At 46.4% G+C, this 20,336-nt stretch overlaps 1 protein-coding gene across 3 annotated transcripts in view; it reads left to right on the top strand.

Moving 5' to 3' along the window:
- Positions 1-1,586: 1,586 nt before the first annotated feature.
- St3gal5 (ST3 beta-galactoside alpha-2,3-sialyltransferase 5) overlaps positions 1,587-20,336 on the top strand; it is a 54,697-nt gene continuing 35,947 nt past the window's right edge. Inside the window, exon 1 of one of the 3 annotated variants that reach the window (XM_050126432.1) lies at positions 1,587-1,763. In XM_050126432.1, the coding sequence (XP_049982389.1) occupies positions 1,685-1,763 (79 nt within the window). In that variant the 5' untranslated portion in view covers positions 1,587-1,684. Of the gene's footprint in view, positions 1,764-1,786; positions 1,977-16,264; positions 16,453-20,336 lie in introns of those variants that run through there. The other 2 variants (XM_050126434.1, XM_050126435.1) reach the window with 2 other exon arrangements.

The raw sequence follows: 20,336 nt of genomic DNA on the forward strand, positions 1-20,336 counted from the left end.
TGTAATGAAAGCAGAATCCACCCAGCCTATTCTTTCCTGTGTTTCATTCTTGGCATTGACTACACAGATAGCATCCCCACGCCCACATCCCAGCTCTGCTCTCAACCCTGGAGAAAGAACCAAGATGTGTCCAAACCTGCTGCTCTGTTCGAGCTGCTGAAAAGGAAAAAGTGATAGGACTCTTGGCTCGGAGTCTAGAATCTTGTTCTTCAAAATGAGAGAGGTATTGTTTGGTTTGTGGGAGCTGGGAGAAAGAGGTCCTTTTCAGGTTTCTACAGCCTCACATGCCTTGTAAAACCCCGGTCCTAGCTTTCACTACAAAGCTTCAGCTTCGTCAGCTGACACAAAGCCATGAGACCTATCATGGGACCAGAAGCCTCAGAAAGGAGTTTGATATGTGGCAACCAAGAAAACTGAGCTGGATCTTGAGGACGAGTCTCCTCCAGACTGTCAGAATGCCCCTTTGGGGTTAAACGTTCTCAAGACTGAAGGCAAGCTGTTCCAGCTTAACAAAAACTAACCCGCCAGGGCATTTCCCCCAATACACGTGCACTAACAAAGGGTCTACATCCTCAGAAGAACTTGGCATCATTCAAATATCATTTACTTTGTGGTTTGGATCTCCTTCTTGTCGGCTTTTCTAGAGGATCATGGGAAGAAATATCCTAAAAGGGAGATCCAGTCCAGTTTTAAGCAATTTTAACGCCCCAAATTTGAGTTTTAAAAATGGCATGGTTTATTTCCAGAATAAGGTGTGGGAGGCGAGGGCATCAGGAGGTTTTAGATAAATGGATCTGAGTGCTCCAAACTCAGGTTCTGATTTTGGTTCTGCCACTAAATGCCTCCGGTGGTTTGAAAGTTACTCACCCCTACAAGGACCTCAGGACAAGCACTATGACACTAGGTACAACATAAGGCAGTCCTGGCAGGGCCCAAGACACGTCCCTCTAGTCCAGTGATTCTCAACCTTCCTAAGGCTACAACTTTTTAAAACAGTTCCCTTTGTTGTGGTGACCCCGACCATAAAATGACTGTTGTTGCTACTTCATAACTGTAATTTTGATACTGTTATGAATAGCAAACACCTGTATTTTCCGACGGTCTCAGGGAACCCCTGGTTGAGAACCGCTGGTCTAGCCTGTCTTGGTGCTTGCCTCACGGGACTCAGGGACCGAGGACCGGTAACTGTCTAAAGACCAGAGGGCAGCTGGCAAATAAAGCACGTGACGACGTCAAGCCCCTTCTTTTCCTGGCTCCGCGATTTCTAACCGGATGCTCAACCGAAAGCCCACAACCGGTCCAAAGCCACCTTTGGTTCCCAGGGCCGCCTACCACCATCTAATCGCGGACAAGCCTGGATTAGATGGAGAGGTGGAGAGCGCCCCAGGCGCGGGGCATCCCTGTCCCAGGCCTCCTGGCTCCCAAGCTGCATCCCGGCAGGATGCGCCCTACTCCCCCTTGATCCACAGGGCGGAGGGGGGCTGCCCGCTCGGAGGCGGGGCCGCGGCGGGGGGGGGGCGCGCTGTGATTGGCTTCTCATGTCCTCGTGACGTGCGGCCCCGCCCCCTCCGCGTCCGCGCCGGGGAGCGGACTGCCCGTGGCTGAATGGGCGCGATCGCGGCGCGGGGGGCGGGCTGGGGCGCGGGGCCCGGGGCTGGCTCCTAGCCAGCGCTCCCTCCCTAGCATGCGCCCGGAGGCGACGGGCGGCGCGGAGCGGCGGCCCCAGAAGCCGCGAAGCCAAGCAGCGGCACCTGCCTGCCGAGGTACGTGGCGCAGCCCCCAGTCGGCATAGCGGACACCCGCAACCCAGGCAGCGGCGATCCGCCTTTGCCCACTCATACCCCGGGCCCAGAGACTCCTCCCCAGCCCTGCGACGCCGGACGCGCCTGCGGGGGGACGCGGGCGGAGGGTCGCGGCCCCGGGCCGCTAAGATAGGCGCCCCCGCGGCCGGCACAGGTGTGGAAGCGGCGCATCGGGTAAGGATGACCCGACCCGTGTGGCAGGTCCAGCCGGGGTGGTCATTTCCATGAGGTTTGGTTTGGAGTGTTTTAATTCATTGCTGGAACCTTCTGAGCCAGCAGAGCCGAACTGACTCAGTGTCCTCCGTGACTGGCTTGGGGGAACCCTCTGCAGGGTCACTAAGTGGCTCCCGAACCTTCCCTGTGCATGCAAGTGGGTAGATTTCTGCTGGTAGAAATTCGCTGGTGACCTTCCCCGCCCCCCTCTCTGCGGCCAGTCCTGCGGAGGAGACACGTTGGGGCGACCTTTTTCATTCCTTGGAAATTTTAAACAGTGGCCTGAGGAGGGGGTGCGTTCTTTGTGTGCTGCTTTTTTTTTCTCCAGAGAACATTTGATAGGACCCCATGAATAAAAGCAAACCCCTACCCCACACCAGCTGATGACCTTGGCATCCACTGTTCCTCCTGTGGGGGGCTTGCTCTCCTGGTCTCTGTACTGGAAAGCTTAACCTGCTGTAGACTGAGGTCTCTTCCAGGCCACTGGGTTTGTGGTTCTAACCATTTAAAATAAATATATCATAAGAAAACTGTAGAATCATTAATTGACTTGAAAATGAAATTTTACCTCTCCATCATAGATAGAGAGAGAGAGAGAGAGAGAGAGAGAGAGAGAGAGAGAGAGAGAGAGAGAGAGTCATTTTCTTAAAAGGGTCATTTCCCCCAAAAGTGGTTTTATGTGTTATGCTTTTTCTGGAACGGATGGGTTGCGGGTTCCTGCAGCCAAGGGCTGAGCTAGGTTTTAGACTCACAGAGGAAGGAGACTCACTCTCATCTTCTGCCCTCTGGTGTCTAGCCAAGCCTTCCCTTGGTTTATGACGGTAAATCCTCTTCTACCTGCAGATGGACACACATGCTGGAGCTAGCAGTCTGTTGAACGAAAGGACCAGACAGGACAGATTTGGGTTTCATTTGTGTAATTCTATATCCTGACAGCTCAGAGCAATGTCTAACAACATTTCTAGTTGCAGAGCTGGGAATGGTCTGCTTCCAAGTGTTTGGACAAGAGAGGGTTAAAACGAACTTCCAGAGCACCGTGATCAGACTGTGTCTTGACACCCATGTCTGCTATGTGGTTGATGCCGGTTCTTTAAGGTGGAGATTTTGGTTAGTGTTGATAGTATGTCCTTGAGACTTGAAAAGATATGAAGGAGATGGCTGGGGGTTTTGATGGCTGGTTTTGTTTGTTTGTTTGTTTGTTTGTTTGATTGGTTTGGGTTTTGGCACTGGGTATATGTAGCTCAGGTTGGCCTTGAATTCACTCTGCAGCCCAAGCTGGCTTTGAACACTGATCTTCTGACCTCCATCTTCTTAGTGCTAGGATTACAGGCCTGTGCCAATTTGCCTGGTTTAAACAGAGTAAGATGAGGAGAGACGAAAGACAGAGTGCTGGGGGGCTGGCAGGAAATTCTAAAAGCACATGGATTCTGAAAATTCATTCAGTTTGTCATACATTGCTAATGCCCATGTCATCAACATAGGTTAAGGGGTGAATGCTTAGGGAAACAGGCAAGGAGAAACTCTGCTACACTACTTCTTTCTGCCCCTTACTGGGCTGGCCGGAGCAGTGGAGAGGTAGCAGCTGACTCTTGGGACATTAATGGTGTGCTGGGTAGTTTTTAAGGTCAACTTGTTACAATCTGGAGTCATTTGGAGAAAGAGAACATCAATTGAAAGAGATGCCCCCACCAGATTGTCCTGTAGGCAAGCTTGTGAGAGACATTTTCTTAACTAGTGACCCACCTCATTGTGGGTGGTGTGACCCCTGGGCAGGTGATCCTGGGTTGTATAAGGAAGCCGGCTGAGCAAGCTCTGAAGGACAAGCCAGTAAGCAGTGTTCCTCCTTGGCTTCTCCATCAGCTCCTGCCTGCAGGTTCCTGTCATGTTCCAGTCCCTGCCCTAATTTCCCTCACTGTGGACTGTGATATGGAACTGTAAGATGAAATTAAACACTTTCTTTCCAGTTGCTGTTGGTCATGGTGTTACAGCAATAGAAATCCTAACAAAGACATGTAGGAAGAGTCACCCTCCACACCTCTCTGGCTTCGGAGGAGGTCTGTATTCTGTGCTGCTTTTGGAACCAGGAGGATGGTCGTCATCCTCCAAGGGCGTGCTCTACACAGCTTGTCTAGCTGGGAAGGTTTGGCGTAGGAACCACTAGGAATGTACATGGCAGCTGCTGAGGATGAGAAGAAAGGACTGGATCGGCGTGGGTGGCATAAGTTAGCAGAGGCATCCACTGGAGGGGTGTGACTCACGGACCCAGTGTGGGAGGAAGCCATAAATACGGATGGTGGCCCAAGGGCTCTCCTGGAAGAGAAACCCAGTTCAAGCAGTTCCAAGAGGGAGCAAGTGGGGTGTGCGAAGGAGGGAGAAAATGAACTGAGAGATCTCATGGTCGAAACTAGCTTACCTGGACACCTGCTGCGGGACAATGGTATGTACCCTGTCAGTTATATTTTAAATAAATGCTGATTGGCCAGTAGCTAGGCAGGACATATAAGCAAGACAACCAGGCAGGAAGTAGAGGCGGGGCGACGAGACCAGGAGAATTCTGGGAAGAGGAAAGCTCATTTCCACAGTTGTGACCTAGTCACAGAAGAAGCAAGATGTGACTGCCCCACCGAATAAGGTACCGAGCCACATGGCTAACACAGACAAGAATAATAGGCTAATATAAGTTATTAGAGTTAATAAGAAGTCTGAGCCAATCAGTTTATAGTTAATGGAGACCTCTTTGTGATTTTTGGGGGACTTAATGACTGGGAACTGGGCAGGACAGAAAACTCAGTCAACAGACACCAAACAAGATTTGCTCCTGTTTAAATAAGGTGTGGATACCTGCAGCTGGGGGTGATGTGCAGGCTTGTTAATCTCAGCACTTGGGCCGGAGGGTCAAGAGCTCAAGGTCAACTGGGGTATATGAGACCCTGACTTGATATGTATACAGTCTTATACTTGCAAGCTTATACCTGTATACATAAAGCCAATGAGATGATTCAGTGCACCGAGTTGTCTGCTGCCCAATGATCTGAGTTAAATCTTCAGAACCTACACAGTGGAATGAGAACTCTTTTCTCTTATGACGACGTCTTAGAAACGTGTAGGTTCAGGGAAGATAGACGTACTTACAGTGTATCACTGAACAAGTTTCTGTATTGAACATGTGCCACCTTAAGATCAAGGATCAGTTCTGATCTAACCAGGACTCGTGCTTTATCTGGTCACTGGCTCTCAGCATTAACCCTGGCCTGCCTTCCTTCTCACACTGTGCGTAAATGGAAACCTGCAGTGTGTGTCTCCTTTTGTGAGCACAGAGGCCTCCCGTGCTGCCTGTAGTTAGAGCATGCTCACTCTCATTGCTGGTAGCGATCACAGGGGAGTTTCGTGTGTCTTACCTGTGGTCAGTTCTAGTGTTTGTCTGCACTAGATAGTGCTGCTGTAACTAGTGCCTAATTTTGGTAGAATGTGCGTGCATATCTGAGAATCTATGCTGAGCAGTAGGATCACTGGGTAATGGGTTTATTATGGGTGTATTACTCTCTTGGGGGTCCCCAGGCAAAGCTCTTTTATTCTAGTCTTAGAATTAATGGTGGGAGCTCCTACAGCCTGAATGATGAAGGTGATCGTTTCCAGGTGATGGTGCTGGAGTTGTTTTTACAGGAGGCTAAGTTTCTGCTTGGTCCTGTATTATATGGCCTCAGGAAGAGCAAGCAGTCCTGCAGGCTCCAGGCTCTCCTCTGGTCCAAGCACAGAGCAGACGGAGCTTAAGCTCTGAGCTACAGGATCCTCTTGATGTTAAGAATGTCTCTAGCCCTAGTCTTCACCCATCTTGCTGCAAACCTCCACCTACCCAATCCCTACGTTTCTGTTTACCTACAGGAAAAGCCTTTGTCTTACTTGAGGTTTTGAGCAATAGGAAGCATTTTTGTACTTCAGTTACATCAGGGAAAAATACCCAGGAGTAAATTTTTAGGTCACGAATCAACATTTATACTCGTGAATTCTCTTTTTTTTCCCCTTCAGACTTAATAATATCTGGGATTATAATAATTTAAGATTGTGTGATTGAGTTTGATCAGCTCAACAAACAGCATTTAACAGGTCTACTTTATGAATGATATTTAAGCTTTTTGAATGTTGTGGCCACTTTTAAAATTCTTTATGTATTTACTTAGGTTTTTAGTTTGGTTTTTGTTTGTTCGCTTTCAGGTAAGCGTTCATAAAACCCAGTCTGGCCTTGAATTTTGGTTCCTGCTTCGCCTTCTAAGTGCCAGAACTAAAGCCGTGTGCTACCGCACTCGGTTGGGCTGTTTTTTAAAGACTGTCATTTTCATAATGGCAGGTTTATATATATCAACTGAGCAGAGACAGTTTTTCTGTTAGGCATCGAGAATGTGTTCTTCCGGATGTCTTCTTTCCAGCCTCTGCTCCCTCATCCCCTCCCTCTTGTTCTTCACCCCTGTTATGTTCTCCTCTCTCTTTATCTAGACTCCAGCAAGCAGCAAGATCAGGAGGACAGAGTGGCTCCAATCTTTCCTTCTCTTTGCTCCATATTCTGCAGTCAAGGTCTTAGTCAGCTGGGGCTTCTGCTGGCCCAGGCCGCCACTTACCTTCCTTCTGTTCCCGTGCTCTCCAGTGGGAAGAACCTGAGTCATACCTGTAATTTAAAATTTCCTAGTAGTCTACCTTTAAAAAGTAAAAAGGAGTAGACTGATACTAGAGAGATGGCTTGGTGGTGAGAACGCTTGCTGTCCTAATAGAGAACTGGGATTCCATCCCCACCAGCCATGTCGGGCAGCTCACAGCTGCCTATAATCCTAGCTGCAGGGTATGCAAAGCCCTCTTCCAGCTCCTGTGGGTATGATACACATGTGCACATATACACAAAGTTAAAAAGTAAAAGTAAGGGGCTGGCAAGATGGCTCAGTGGGCAAAGGCCACTGCTGCCAGATCTGACAACCTGAGTTTGATCCCCAGGACCCATAACCTGGAAGGAGAGAACTCACAATGAAGACTCTCCACGTGCATGACCTCCACATGCACTCCATGGTACGTCTGCACTCATACAGACACACACACATACTCACAACCAAAATATAATAAAATTAAGAGTGATAATAAAAATAAATCTTAAAAAATAAAAAGAAACAGGTCGGTTCAAGTTTCCGTTTCTCTTGACGATACTGACGCCTAAACTTGCATTTACCTAGTGACACGGCTCCCAGCTGTGTGTCGTACCTAATGAGTACTTTGTGGTCTGTTAGTCATCCTAAGCCTTCAGTCCTGCGCCCCACTCCCTGTACTGGAAACCATGAGACATAGTTTTCTCACTCTCTCCTCACCTGTTGTAGAACTGTTACATGGATTAGCTGATTTCACCATAGCCCTGTTTGGTTCCACTGCCCCTCCCATTTTACAAAGGAGGGTATTAAGATAAAAAGACATAAGAAACTCCAGAGTTCAGAGCTAGGACTTAGACCTAGGCCTGGAGATTGTAAATGAGGCCACTGTTCCCATGTCTTTGCAACAAATAATATATTCCTATTGGAGGAGGTCCCTTCTTTAGTTCCCGGCTTCAGCCCTGAAATAATCACGCAGTAACCATATTATTTAAATTTCCGCTTGGCCCATTAGCTCTAACTTCTTATTTGCTAACTCTTACATCTTAATTTAACCCATCTCCATTAATCTGTGTATCGCCACGTGGCTGTGGCTTACTGGGTAAAGTTTCGGTGTCTGTCTCCAGTGGGGCTACATGGTTTCTCCTTGATGCCTCCTTCTTTCTCCCAGCATTCAGTTTAGTTTTCTCCACCTGGCTCTTCTTTATTAACCAATGGTATTCACAGCAAAAGAGGGGAATCTCACATCATATTCCCATCCCTCAGAAGGGATCCTGTCATAATTCATGACGTTGCTTTGAGGTGGCTGAGGTAGTTCTGTCCAGGTTTCTACACCTCCAGGGGCCACATCATTGCTCCCTTGGGTCTCTACAGCAGTCTTCTATCTGGTATTGCCTCATGAGGGGATGGCCAACCTCGAGAGAAAATCCTTTTATTCTTCCAGTATAATTTCAGCAGTCAGGTAGGGCCTGCTCATTTCTTGGTCGGGCTCAGTGTATCATCCCTCCTGGGCTGGACCCTTTGACACAGATTTCTCCACCAGCACGTGCTGTCCTACACTGACATCTGCCTCCCGCACCCTGCTCTAGCTCCTAGTCAGACAGCGGCAGAGAAGCATTTCTTCTTCGGGAAGCCCCTTTACAGGTTCTCTACCCCACATCTCTAAAGCTTCTTGTAACACTTTGCCCCAGTGCGCAGCACAGAACACCACAAGACGGAAGGCCCCGGAGATAGATGTGCTGGTCTCTTCTCAACCTTTGTTTTTTGTTGTTTGTATTTTTAGGTGGGACTGTGAGGGCTTCTGAAAGAAAAGGCCGTGTCTGTTGCTTCTCACTGTATGTCCAGATGTGTGCTCCATATGTGCCTGGAACCTGCTGTGTCTGTTTGGGAGTCTGCCCAAGTGCGGGCTTAAAGTCTTTTGCCAAATAAGATTGGGCCTTCAGCATTTTATCCTGGGTGAGGGATAAATTCCCTCCCTGAGGAACTATTGATAATTAAAGGTTTTTGGAAAAGGGGTGTCATTTTCTTCCATGGTATAGCTACTGATCAGTTGCCTTTGTTGGGGCAGGAAACACTATTTAAACTCAGTGGATCACACACAAAAGAGGACATGAAGCTGGAAGGGAGATTTGTTGAGAAGAAGAACGTGAGCAGGAGAAGGAGACAGGGAGGGGATGGGTATAAAAATGACTAAAGTTCATTTGTATAGTGTATAAAACTGTAAACTGTGTCTCAGCTAGAGTTTCTATTACTATGAAGAGGCACCGTGACCATGGCAACTCCTAAGGAGAGAAACATTTCATTGAGGCTGGCTTACAGTTTCAGAGGTTTCGTCCATTATCATCATGACAGGAAGCATGGTGGTACACAGGCAGACATAGAGAAGGTGCTGGGAATTTTTTATCTGGATCAGTAGGGAGAAAGAGAGACACAGGGCCTGACTTGAGCATTTGAAACCTCGAAGCCCACCCCTAGTGACACACTTCCTCCAACAAGGCTACATCTCCTAATAGTGCCACTCCCTTGGGCCATTTTCATTCAAACCACCACAGTAAGAAAATTTTGTTTTGTTAAAAAAAAAAATAGCTCAAGATAAAAGGGTTCTTGCGAGGCGTGGTGATGCACACCTTTAATCCCAGTACTCTGGAGACAGAGACAGGCAGATCTCTGTGAGTTCGAGGCCAGCCTGGTCTACAAAGTGATTTCCAAGATAGCCAGGGCTATATAGAGAGACATACAAACAAAACAAAAAAATAAAATAAAAGGGTGCACGATCAGGGTGTGAATGCGTTCTAGTCGTTTCTGTCAGACTTAACTATGCGGCGCTGGCTCCCAAGATAGGAACAGCTTAGCACCATCTGTTTCATGTGGCCCAGACTGCTCCTTTGGTCTTCATCTCCGTCCCTCAGTTGCCAGGTCCTGTCAAACCCTGCACTGGGCCTGTCACTGCACTGCTGCTTCCTGATTTGGGTTTTAGCTGATGTGTTCTGCACCCGTAGGACAAACACAGTTTTTATTGGCATTGGTTAATGTCAGAGCTGCCTAGCAATCCCCCAGCACTCGTCCCTATCAGCCTGGCTCCCTGGGAGGGTATCTGAGGCCCTGTTTGGTAGTATAGTCATGTTTTACCATCTTAAGAACCTGACGTTTGCCATTTCTCTCTGGGATGCGGGTTGATGGCATTATAAGGTGCCTGCCCGTTGTCTCATCTGTTTTCCAATGAATTCAAGCATGCGGGGAAGGTCCCGATAATGAACCTTTATTTGTGCTGGCCTTACAGTTGTTTTTTTGAACTGTCTGTTCTTCTGGCTTTCATTTTCTGATTTGTTCAGCCAAAACTTATCTTTTCCTTTTATAGGGAAATCTTTCATTTAAAGCTTAGCTTCTGGAGTTTGCTATGTTTAGGACAGGCAGGGATTGCCACAGACTTGTTTTATCGTAGCAGATTCTTTGAGGGTGATGGTGTGGCCATGTCGGGTCCCCCACCCAAGAGCTCTCATATAATGTCCTATGGATGGATTTCTTCCAGCATCCTGTTTTGCTCACTCTTCCTCTTTCTCTTTGAGAGGTGCCCCCACTTCTGCCACTAAATTGTTTTGAGAGTTAATGCAGGGTTCAGAACCTTCTTGGGTGCTCTCTTAGTTTAAGAACTGCTCCTCCCAGCTCAGTCACCAAGTTCCGGAGGCATCCTACTTCCTGATATCCCCTGCTTGGTTCCCTTCTTCTTTCGCCTTTGACCCAACAGTTCAGTCACCCCTCATAGTCATGAGCTCAGTGACCTTTTGACCACCCGGTGCCTTGGCCTTGCCCTGCTGGGGCTGTTCTTACCACAGTCCTGCTTAGAACTGTTGAATGAATGTCCTGGTGTTCTTAGTTGACTCTATGACCACTGTCCCTTAGATCCCCTGGTATCCAGTCTCAGCACATCTCTGGGCTGTCAACATCATCTTCTTTCCATCTAGATCACAGTCCTTGCCACCCTCGGAACATCCGTTCACTCATCACTCCCCACTTCTCCTCTACTGGACATGTGCTCCTTTCTCATCAGCCCCACTATCTCATTGTTGCTGCTGTGAGTATATGGGGAGTTCCTGGTCAGCTAGTCATTGAAAGAGAAAAGGGATTGTGCCCTATTTATTTTCCTAGTCTCAGCTTCTGGTATGTAACATGTTTATTTAAAGGATTATAAATCTGGACATGGTGGTTCATGACCCCAGGGAACCTGAGGCAGTAGGATCACATTGGATTTAAAACTACTTAGTTAAAAAAAAAAAAAAAAAAAAAAAAAAACTGAGGTGTAGGGAGAACAAAGCCAATCCCATACCCATGCAGACCAGCCCCTCCCAACTGAGGCTGTAAGGGAAATGTAAGCCCTAATACCCAAAGGCTGGCTGTGTTATACTCCTGTGCTTCTGTAAGCATTCTAGTTGTTGGCCATCCTTGGGGAAACTGGCATTTTCTAGCCCTTGTTATAGGTCTTCATCCCTGGTGGAATTGCAGTCACAGAAGGCTAATGTAGACAACTCAACTCTGCTCATGTAAAGTGCATGAGACGGAGGCTGAAAGGATATAGCCAAGAACGCTGGCAGTGGGCACCCCTGGGCTGTAGGTCAACATCATCCTAATCTCCTTTCCACTGTCAAATATTCTCTGACTTTGTAAGAACAAGAGTTCGAGACTGGGGAGATGTCTCAGTGGGGAAAAAAGCTTGCTGTGCAAATGTGAGGGCCTGTGTTCAGATACTGTGCACTTGCCTAAAAACTAGGTGTAGCTAGAGTCTGGTAACCTTGGGACTAGGGTTGGGCCCAGGCAGGAACAAAACCAAACAAACAAAATGGAAAGAACAAGACAGGCATCAATAGAGGGAGACACCTTATGTCCTTCTCTGGCCTCATGAGAACATGAGAGAGGGGGGTGGAGAATGGGCTGAAATGTCCAAACAGAATAATAATTTTTTTAAAAAGATTTTAAAAGTAGTTCCTGGATAAAGCAGATTAGACTCCCTAGCCATCATCCTGCCAGAGGGGGAGGCAGAACTATGGATTGAGCCTCCTCGGCATTGCTCATTAAAACAGACCAGGCATTGGTGTGCCTCTTGGTGTCAACTCTCTGGGTCCCACATCTCTTCTTGCTTCTGGACTTTTTAGGAAGTCTCTAACAGACATGCAACAATTAGTATAATCCCATGTCCTATCTAAGTGGCATCTGGTCTTCTTTCTTTTTTAACTTTCCATTAAAAAATCCAGATAGTGGATTTCACACCATACATCCTGATCCCATTCATCTCCCCATCGTTTCGTATCTATCCTGCCCTTGCAACATCCCCACCAAAGTAAAATAAAGTTAAAAATCATCGTGGAAGCTGTTGTGTGGCACCGTACCCTTTAGTCCAAGTTTTCTTTGTTTTGTAGATTTTACATTCTATTCTATGAGTGTTTCCCTGCATGTTTGTATGTTCGCCATGGGCATGCCTGGTCCCCAGAAGAGGACCTCAGATCTCCTGGAACTGGAGTTGTAGATGGTTGTGAGCCCCCATGTGGGTGCAGGAAACAAGAGTGCTCTTAACGACTGAGCCATCTCTCCAGCTCCTGCCTAGTTTTTGTACTAGGAGTGAGCATGAGTTGAGGGTCCTTGGAGTAAATCTGATAGGAGACCCAGATGCTAGTTCATCTTCACCCGCTGTGCTCTGACAAGCCTTATCTTTATTCTGTTATCTACCAGTGGCTACTGAAACAGAAAGATCTGATGAAAAAACACGAACTTTACTTATTTCCTAGGTGTGATAGTTCAAGAATGCCCCCCCCCCACTGGCCTGTATGTTTGAATTCTTGCTTAGTCCCTAGCATGTGGAACTGTTTAGAAAAGATTAGGAGGTTGGGCCTTATTGGAGTTGGTGTGTCCTAGGGAAGTACACTTGGAAATTTCAAAAGCCCGTGATAGGGCTTGAGGACCAGGATGTGAGCTCTTAGCTACTCCTCCCACCCCATGCCTGCCTGCCTACTGTCATACTTGCCGACACGGTGGTCATGGTGACACCTTCTGAAGTTGTAAACAATAAAATGCCTTTTAAAAAATAAGTTGCCTTGGTCATGGTGCCTCTTCAAAGCAACAGAAGAATAACTAAGACACTAAGTATCTCCTGTCAAGTCACTTATTAATTCATAAAGATAGCAGCTTGATAGTGGATTCTGACTTCTGCCACCTTAACCAGCTTCACATGAAATATCTCCAGCGTCAGGCCAGTTCAACACCATGCACCTGGGGAAAAAACACTGAGAGAAAGGTGTAGCCTCCCACTGTGCTCCTCTGGCCCCAATGCATAAGTTGAATCTAATCATGAAGAAATATCTGATGAACCCCAGCTAGGGAACATTCTATAAAATACTTGGCCCGCACTTAAAAAAAAATGTCAAAATCGTAAGAGATAATAGAACTGTTTTAGATTAAAGGAAGCCAGGGAGACATGACATTGGGCCTCACATGTGATCCTTAACTGTGTCCTAGAAAAGGGAAAAAAAAAACTTTTTTTTTTTGGTTGCTGTTTTTGTTCTAAAACCATCACTACCAGAGAAATCTTCCTTCTTAAAACCTTTATGTTAGAGTCTAGTTTTGAATCAATTCATGTTCTGACATTGACCATTATTCTGTGCTTGTATAAGGTATGACTTTGTTTCTAGAAAAATAAAATACTCAGGGTGTCATGATGCCTCCAACTTGCTTCCATGTGTATTAATAAATTATGCATTTTCTGCGCTAACAGAATGGCGGTGTACATGTTAGCCATAGGGGATCTGGGTGAAGGATAGATGAGAATGCTTCATATTGGACATCTCTGCGGCCCACAGTTCAGGGAGCTCTGACACCGTGGCAGCAGAAACGGGCTTGTCCGTGTCCTGTGCGGCCACTGCTCCTCGGCATCTTTCTCTCCTGACCTCTGCGGGGAACAGAATGAGGACCCAGTCTCTGCTGCAGAGTTCTTTCTGTCATGCCTGTTCCTGCTACTGTTCTAAGAGGTTTCCTGGTTTGTGGCTGGCCTCAGGGTCAGCTGGTCAACCAGCTCTGACTGCCTCCACTCCCCCGCTTCCTGATTTAAACTGAGCCTACCACAGTCCTGTAAGAGAAGTTTCCCATTCAGACTTTGAAATGTATTTAAGCCCAAACATTGTAAGGTGCTGTGGTCCAGCCCTCAATAGCAGATAAGGACCAACCCCAGAGTTTCCCATTAAAGGTGGTCTGCCCACATTGGCATTGTGGCATACTCTTGTAATTCTATCACTCAGGAGGCTGAGCAGGAGGGTCCTCAATTTGCATCTGGACCAATGGGGCCATAACTGCCTCAAAACAAGACTAAAATGCAAAAAGCAGTACCCGCCGTGCTTCGAGAGAACCTGAGTTGTACCTTTCAGTAGAAATCTCACACTTCTAGAATATTTTTAGTAATCGATATACACCCTCGGCCCTACCCCTAAACTCCTCCCATCTGTCACCCCCTCCAGACGGATTCCAGTTTGTGCTACCCTGCATCGCCGACCCTTTTAAATGCAGTCTGAGGAACCTTTGCTCCAGCTGGGCTTCAGTGGAAAGGTAGCTGTGAGGGCCAGTGGATTCAGAGGAGTATTTTCAAGCTGGGGCTTGTGTACGGTGTGTGGGTGGGTGGACTCGTGGGCCTCTGCAGAGTTCCCCTGAAACTGCTGAGCTCCCGGGTCAGAGGAAGGAAGGTTGTGACGTGCATTTTGTTCCTCTTTGCTACGTTTTCTTCCCAGTTCTCACTTGCCAATGCTTCCCCTCTCCACCCTTCATGTTTAGCTGCTCTCAAGCCCAGCCCATAGTAAGCATTGTTGCATTCTCTGTGTGTTTGAACTTAAAAAAAAAAATCCCACTCTTTCTTCTTTTTTGGGGGGGGGGGCGTGTCTTTAGTCTGACTCCTTCTATTTATTCTTGCTTTCATTTTCTCCCTCCATGGCCCTAACATTTTTGTGCCGATCTAACTACCCAAGCCTTTTGTTGTTTGAAAGCTAGGTGAGTGAGAATTCTACATCCCAGGGAGAGGAGCAATGGAAGGTTTGTGCCCAACCCTGTTTCTCTGAAGATGAGTAAACTTACTTCAGTGGTTACTTCTTGACCCACATCAAATTGACAGATAGTTGAGTGTTTTAATCCTATTTTCTTGGGAAGGTCATGGCATCAAAGAGAGCTAGTGTTTTTTCTCCCAGGCATACCCCACTGGTACATGCGACAGCCACTGATTTGTTTACCTGTCCCTCCCTCAGCTCACGCATTCACGCGGTCATGTTTGTGCAACACCTGAGAAATACCCAGTGAGACTAGAGAATAGTACAGTCAGATGGCCAAAGGGGACCCCAAGAAACCAGAGGGGAAGATGTCTGTTAGTGCCCTCTTTGTGTATGTACATATGCGGGGAAGATCATGAGAGGAAAACCTCCAAGGTTCCAGTCTATTCTGAGAGTTGGAGGACAATGTCCAGCAAAGAGAAATGCAAGTTTGATAAAATGGCAACAGCAGAAAAAGTACACTGTGATCAGGAAATGAAAGATTGTGGACCAGCTAAAGGAGGCAAGAAGAAGAAGGACCCTAATACCTGCAAAAGACTACCGTCTGGATTTTTTTATTCTGCTCTGAATCCCACCCCAAGGTCAAATCCACAGATCTTGGCATCTCCATTGGATGTAGCAGCAAGGCTGTGTGAGATGTGGACTCAGCGGTAGTGAAGTCACCTTAGATCAGGCGGCGCAGAGCTGAAAGAGAAGTCTGAGAGGGTTGTTGCAAGTCCGATGGGGCGTTCGATTACGCCAGAGTCCTGCTGAAGTAGGCTGGAAAAGGGGGTGAGAGAAGAGGAATCAAAACTGTCTCCCTGTGAATGCCTTAAGTAACAGGGTGCTGTGATTGACACTTCCCTTATGTGAGCCATGTCTATTGCCCTCGGTAGGTTTAATTACAAATTTGATCATGATCATATCATAGTTTCTCAAAGTATCAGTGGTTCACGTGAAGTAGCTGTGAGTGTCCGGAGCGTCCTGAAATTATCGGTGAAGTTGTACATAGCTCCAAATATTTATAAAATAAGAAGGCACACTCATGGTCCCCTCGCTCTGCACTTTGAAGATGTCCTGGCTTTTTGTTTCCAACTCATAAATTAGTGTTAACTGTAAGGCTATTGGCTGGAAATCCTGAGTTGTCAACTGTACGTACCCATAGTTGGTAAAGAGAACAAAACAACCCAGACAGATGTCTTGTTTGGTGTGAAAGCCGTGAGGGGAAGGTGTGTTTTGGAGGGGCCACAGCTCAGGGCGTGTGCTGTGAAGCTGGACCTGTTGATGCTGCCGTGGGCACCCGTTAAGCCTCAGGTTGTCTGATTTTTGTATCTAGTGGCATAGCATTCTGCTGACATTCTTAGTTGTGGGAAAGAGGGGAGGGTCGGCCGGCATGAGAAGCGTTTGGATTTTTTTTTCTTTAGTTAAGTGTGGTAGATTTTCAACCATTTTTAAACAAACTATAGAACTCACCCTTGTTAGCAAAGCAAAGAATTACTGTGTCAACAAAGTTCAGGAACCCTCTGCTACCTAAATGCAGTATTCAACATTCTGTTATTTTTTTTTATATGGTTAGAATGCTGGAATGAAGTTAAATAAACAGGATTACATTTCAAAACGAAATAAAAGGAAGAAGCACCTAGCTGTGGATTATTTGGACTGGAGACTGCAAGTGAATTTGGGTGTACTTCGAGTGTGGGGCCACTTGCAAGCCAGTGATCACTGCACTCTCTCCTGAGTCAGCCTTCAGCCAGTGAGTGCTTGGTAAGTGCTTTTTGCACGGTGGCTCTATTTTAGGATGCTGAGGTAAAAGAGTAACCCTCACTCTACTGTGGAGAGCAGGAGGACAGACGGATGTTTGCCAGTGGCAGACTCTCCAGTGCAGCGAAGTCTAGCAGGAAAAGGGTGGGCAGGTTAAGGGTTGAAAAGCCGTTTGCCAAGGACCTTAATCAAGGGAAGCACAGGAACCAGGCGTGAGGGAGTAACTGCTTCTTGGTAAAAATCTTGGAGAGGCAACATCTGTGCTCCTTAGTCGAGTTCTCATCTTGGAGAACGAATCTTTAGAGACGTTCCAAGCATTCAGAAGGCATCGCCTTAATGTGTTCAGACTTGTGAAGAGCAGAGATTTGAGTAATGGTAATGATCCACCTCCACACCTGGGGAATTCCAGTTGTGTGGATTAAAGACATCCCTCGGGATCACGGAGGGTTGGTTAGCCAGAATGAGCAGGGTACAGATCTCAGAACAGTGGTCCTGCTTGTCGGGGGAGACAGACCCTTACGACTTGGCTCACTGTAGACAGTCTTCGAGCTGAAACCTGTCATTCAGGGAAAAGCTTGCTGAAAAGGGGGTTTGCTTTTTAAGTGCTGTTCCCACGTGACATGAGAAAAATTTGCTTGAAAATGGGCATTCTCATCTGATCCTGTCAGGTGTTACCTTCTAGGCATGAAGTGTAGGAATTCACATGTTTTAAAACCTCAAGTGGTTCTTCATTAATGTTAATCACAGCACACAGAGGGGACTCCCACATCACCTCCCCTTTTCTGTTTAAATAAAAAAGGTCTTAAATTTAACATAGTAAAATTACATATAACAAAACAGGTATCAAGCAAGAATTACAGTTATATTTCTACTTACCTTTTACCATAATTAAGGAAAACTATAACTACCTATCTATTCTTCAACTCCATCAAAGACTCTAGAAGGATATAATACTACCTGAGTAAATAGGAAGTGCATTATAAGCAATTTCCAAAACTCTAGAAATGACAGAGATATCTTGCTGCCTGGACAGTTACCCAAAGTACCATTGGGGCATCCATCTTAAGCCCGAGGCCCATAGTATCCAGCAGACTTTTCCATGGAGTAGGAAATTTCAAAGACAGTTCAGTCACTTTCTTCTGTATCCTGCAGAATATCTCGCAGACTCTTTCATGAAGCAGGAACCCCAAAGGATCATCTCACCTTCAGGCAAGTTCAGCAGTCATCTCTCTGTGGGTACTGCATGTCTAGCGAAGCAGTTCAGGCAAGAGCAGTTTCTTGCCCAAATGACTAAGGACCCTCTTCAGTGCCCATCTTCCTCTCGAAGTAATTGGTGCTGTCAGGAATAAATGTGTCTCACTGTCATGAAAAGTCCTAAATTCTTAAAACATTTAAAATGCCATATTCTGTAGTCTTTGAAAGATATGAAGAATGCCTATCCATCTGAAATATATATATGCACTTCTAGAAAATCTAACTAACATGACTACAAGCTTGACTATTATAGATGATTATCTATTAACCTGTATTTCTTAATTATACATTACATTTTAAAATGAGCTACACAATCACAATACCTTAATCAAGATCAGAAATACATACACATATAACAAAATTGACCTTAAATTTGTATCAACAAACCAAGATGCATACCAATGCAAATTATTCATATCTATATGAGGATGGGAGTAAGATGGATGGAGTACTTGACCTAAGTCATTTGGGTCTGGGAATGGTGCTGTCTTCCCATAGCAGTGCCCTGACTGTTAGTGGCTTTGTGTAGCCTACGTCTGTTCTCTCCATGAACCAAGATGCTTTGAAACTGTATATTCCAACCCCAACACAAAGTATTAGATACTGAAATGCAGATGTCATTCACTTCAGTTCTTGATGTTAGTCTTGCATTTAAGTCTAATTATCCTTCTCGACTTTCTAATGAGGCAGTGTTGAGTGAGACATTACTATGTATAATAACTGACCCAGCAGTGCCTGGGTGCTTTTGTTCCTCAGGGATATGTTCCTAGAGACATTTTTAAACAATTGCTACATTTTATATTTTATTTATTGAGACAGTGTGTGTATATGTGTAGACACAAATACCGTGGCGGGGTTTGGAGGCTAGAAGAGAACTTGTTGGAGTCTGGTTTATCCATCATGTGGACCTGGGGACCAAACTCGGGACTTGAGGCCTAGAAGCAAGACATTTTAAATAAGATTATTTACTTACTTATTTTTATGTGTGTATGTGTTTACCTAAGTGAGTTTATGTGCACCAAGTTTTTGCAGTGCCCATGAGACCTGAAGACTCCAGGTCCCCTGGAACTGGAGTTGCTGGGAACCAAACCCAGGTCCTCTGCAAGAGTGGTGAGCAAACTTAACAGTGGAGTCCAGCTCCACAAGAGATAACGTTAGTTATCAACACACAGGAGGAGCAGAAGGAGGGAGGTTTAGAGATGCTGTTGACCTTCAGTGAGGTCAGGATGCTGATGAATGGGGCTGCACAGGTCTGCACAGTGGTGGAAAACGCCAATTGAATGCCTCCTCTCTGTGTTGTTACAGGCTAGGATTCTAAGTAAGCTCGTAGGGGGGGGGTACTGCTACAGCTAGCCTGTGTAAGTTCGTGTGTGTGTTTTACTGCTATAGCTAGCCTGTGTTAGCTTGTGTGTGTGTGTGTGTGTGTATTGTGTAGGGGGGTATGCTATAGCTAGCCTGTGTTAGCTACCTAGATTGTGTGGGAATGGACATCACTTGGGCAAGGGAGGGGATAGGTCGACTTCTAGAATGGGAAGAGAAGTCAAGGGCTTCCTAAGGCATGCATGGGCAAGGCACAGGACTGGTGTGTGCTCCTGAGTGATTTTACTGTGGCTCTGCGAAGTTTACAACATGTCCTGTGATACATAAACATGAGATAGTGGCCACCATAGTAAACAAAGTAACGGACCTGTCAGCTCACAGTCGTTCACCGTGTGTGTGATTAGAGCGGCTGAAACACTCTTACCCAAGAGGAGTCCCACATAAGTTTTCATCTCCTTTTTAAAATTGTGTGTTTTGATTTGGGGTTTTTAAGACAAGCCTAGGCTGGCCCTGACCTCTGTTTAGCCCAGACCTGCCTCATACTCAACAGCAGTCCTTCGCAGTACTAGGCTTACAGGCATGTGCCCCACACCAGTTAACACATTGGCTTTAGCCCTCACATGTACATTAGATGTCTATACTTGGTCATTCTACATTTTCCATCTTCCTTCTGTTTCCTTCCCCTAACCCAGCCTATGGTAACTGTTGTTGAATTAATTACCTGTATCTGTATTTTTGAGGTGTTTTTTTTAATTGCACATATAAGATCATGTAGGATTTGTCTTTCTATGCCCAGCCTATTTTACTCAGCATAGTGGCAAATGGGAAATATCTTTGTCCATCATTGCTCCAAGCTGCCTCTCCCTTTGGGGTAAGGGTAGAGGAGAGTTTCATTTAGAATTTTCTGGCACCTATTGCAGCCTGGCCCCTTTGTGCTAGCTGCCATGCCGCTGATTGCCGTGCCTGCCCGTGCCTGCCCACTGTCAGCTCTCAGCCTGTTCTGTTCCGGGCATCTCAGACACCCCTGCTGAGCAGCCCCGTCTCCCGGCAGCACACCCTTCTTGCCGACCTTGAGATCTTGTTGCTTTCTGCCAAGCAGGCACTCAGCCATTGTTTTGTCTCTGTGTCCTTCCTTTGTGCATGGGCAGGACCAATGGAACTGACAAATCACCCTTTCTTGTGGGTGCATCAGGGTGTTTCTGGTAGCCCCTGCTCTTGGGGTAGGCAATTTAAAGAGCGTTTTGTCCAAGAACTAGTATTCATCTAAAATGGTGGGACTAGAATTATCTAAAGCCTGTAGAGGCACAGATTTT

The sequence above is a fragment of the Alexandromys fortis genome, unplaced genomic scaffold (assembly GCF_014885135.2).
Source record: "Alexandromys fortis isolate MF-2015 unplaced genomic scaffold, M_Fortis_MF-2015_v1.1 scaffold_257, whole genome shotgun sequence".
NCBI classification, from domain to species: Eukaryota; Metazoa; Chordata; class Mammalia; order Rodentia; family Cricetidae; genus Alexandromys; species Alexandromys fortis.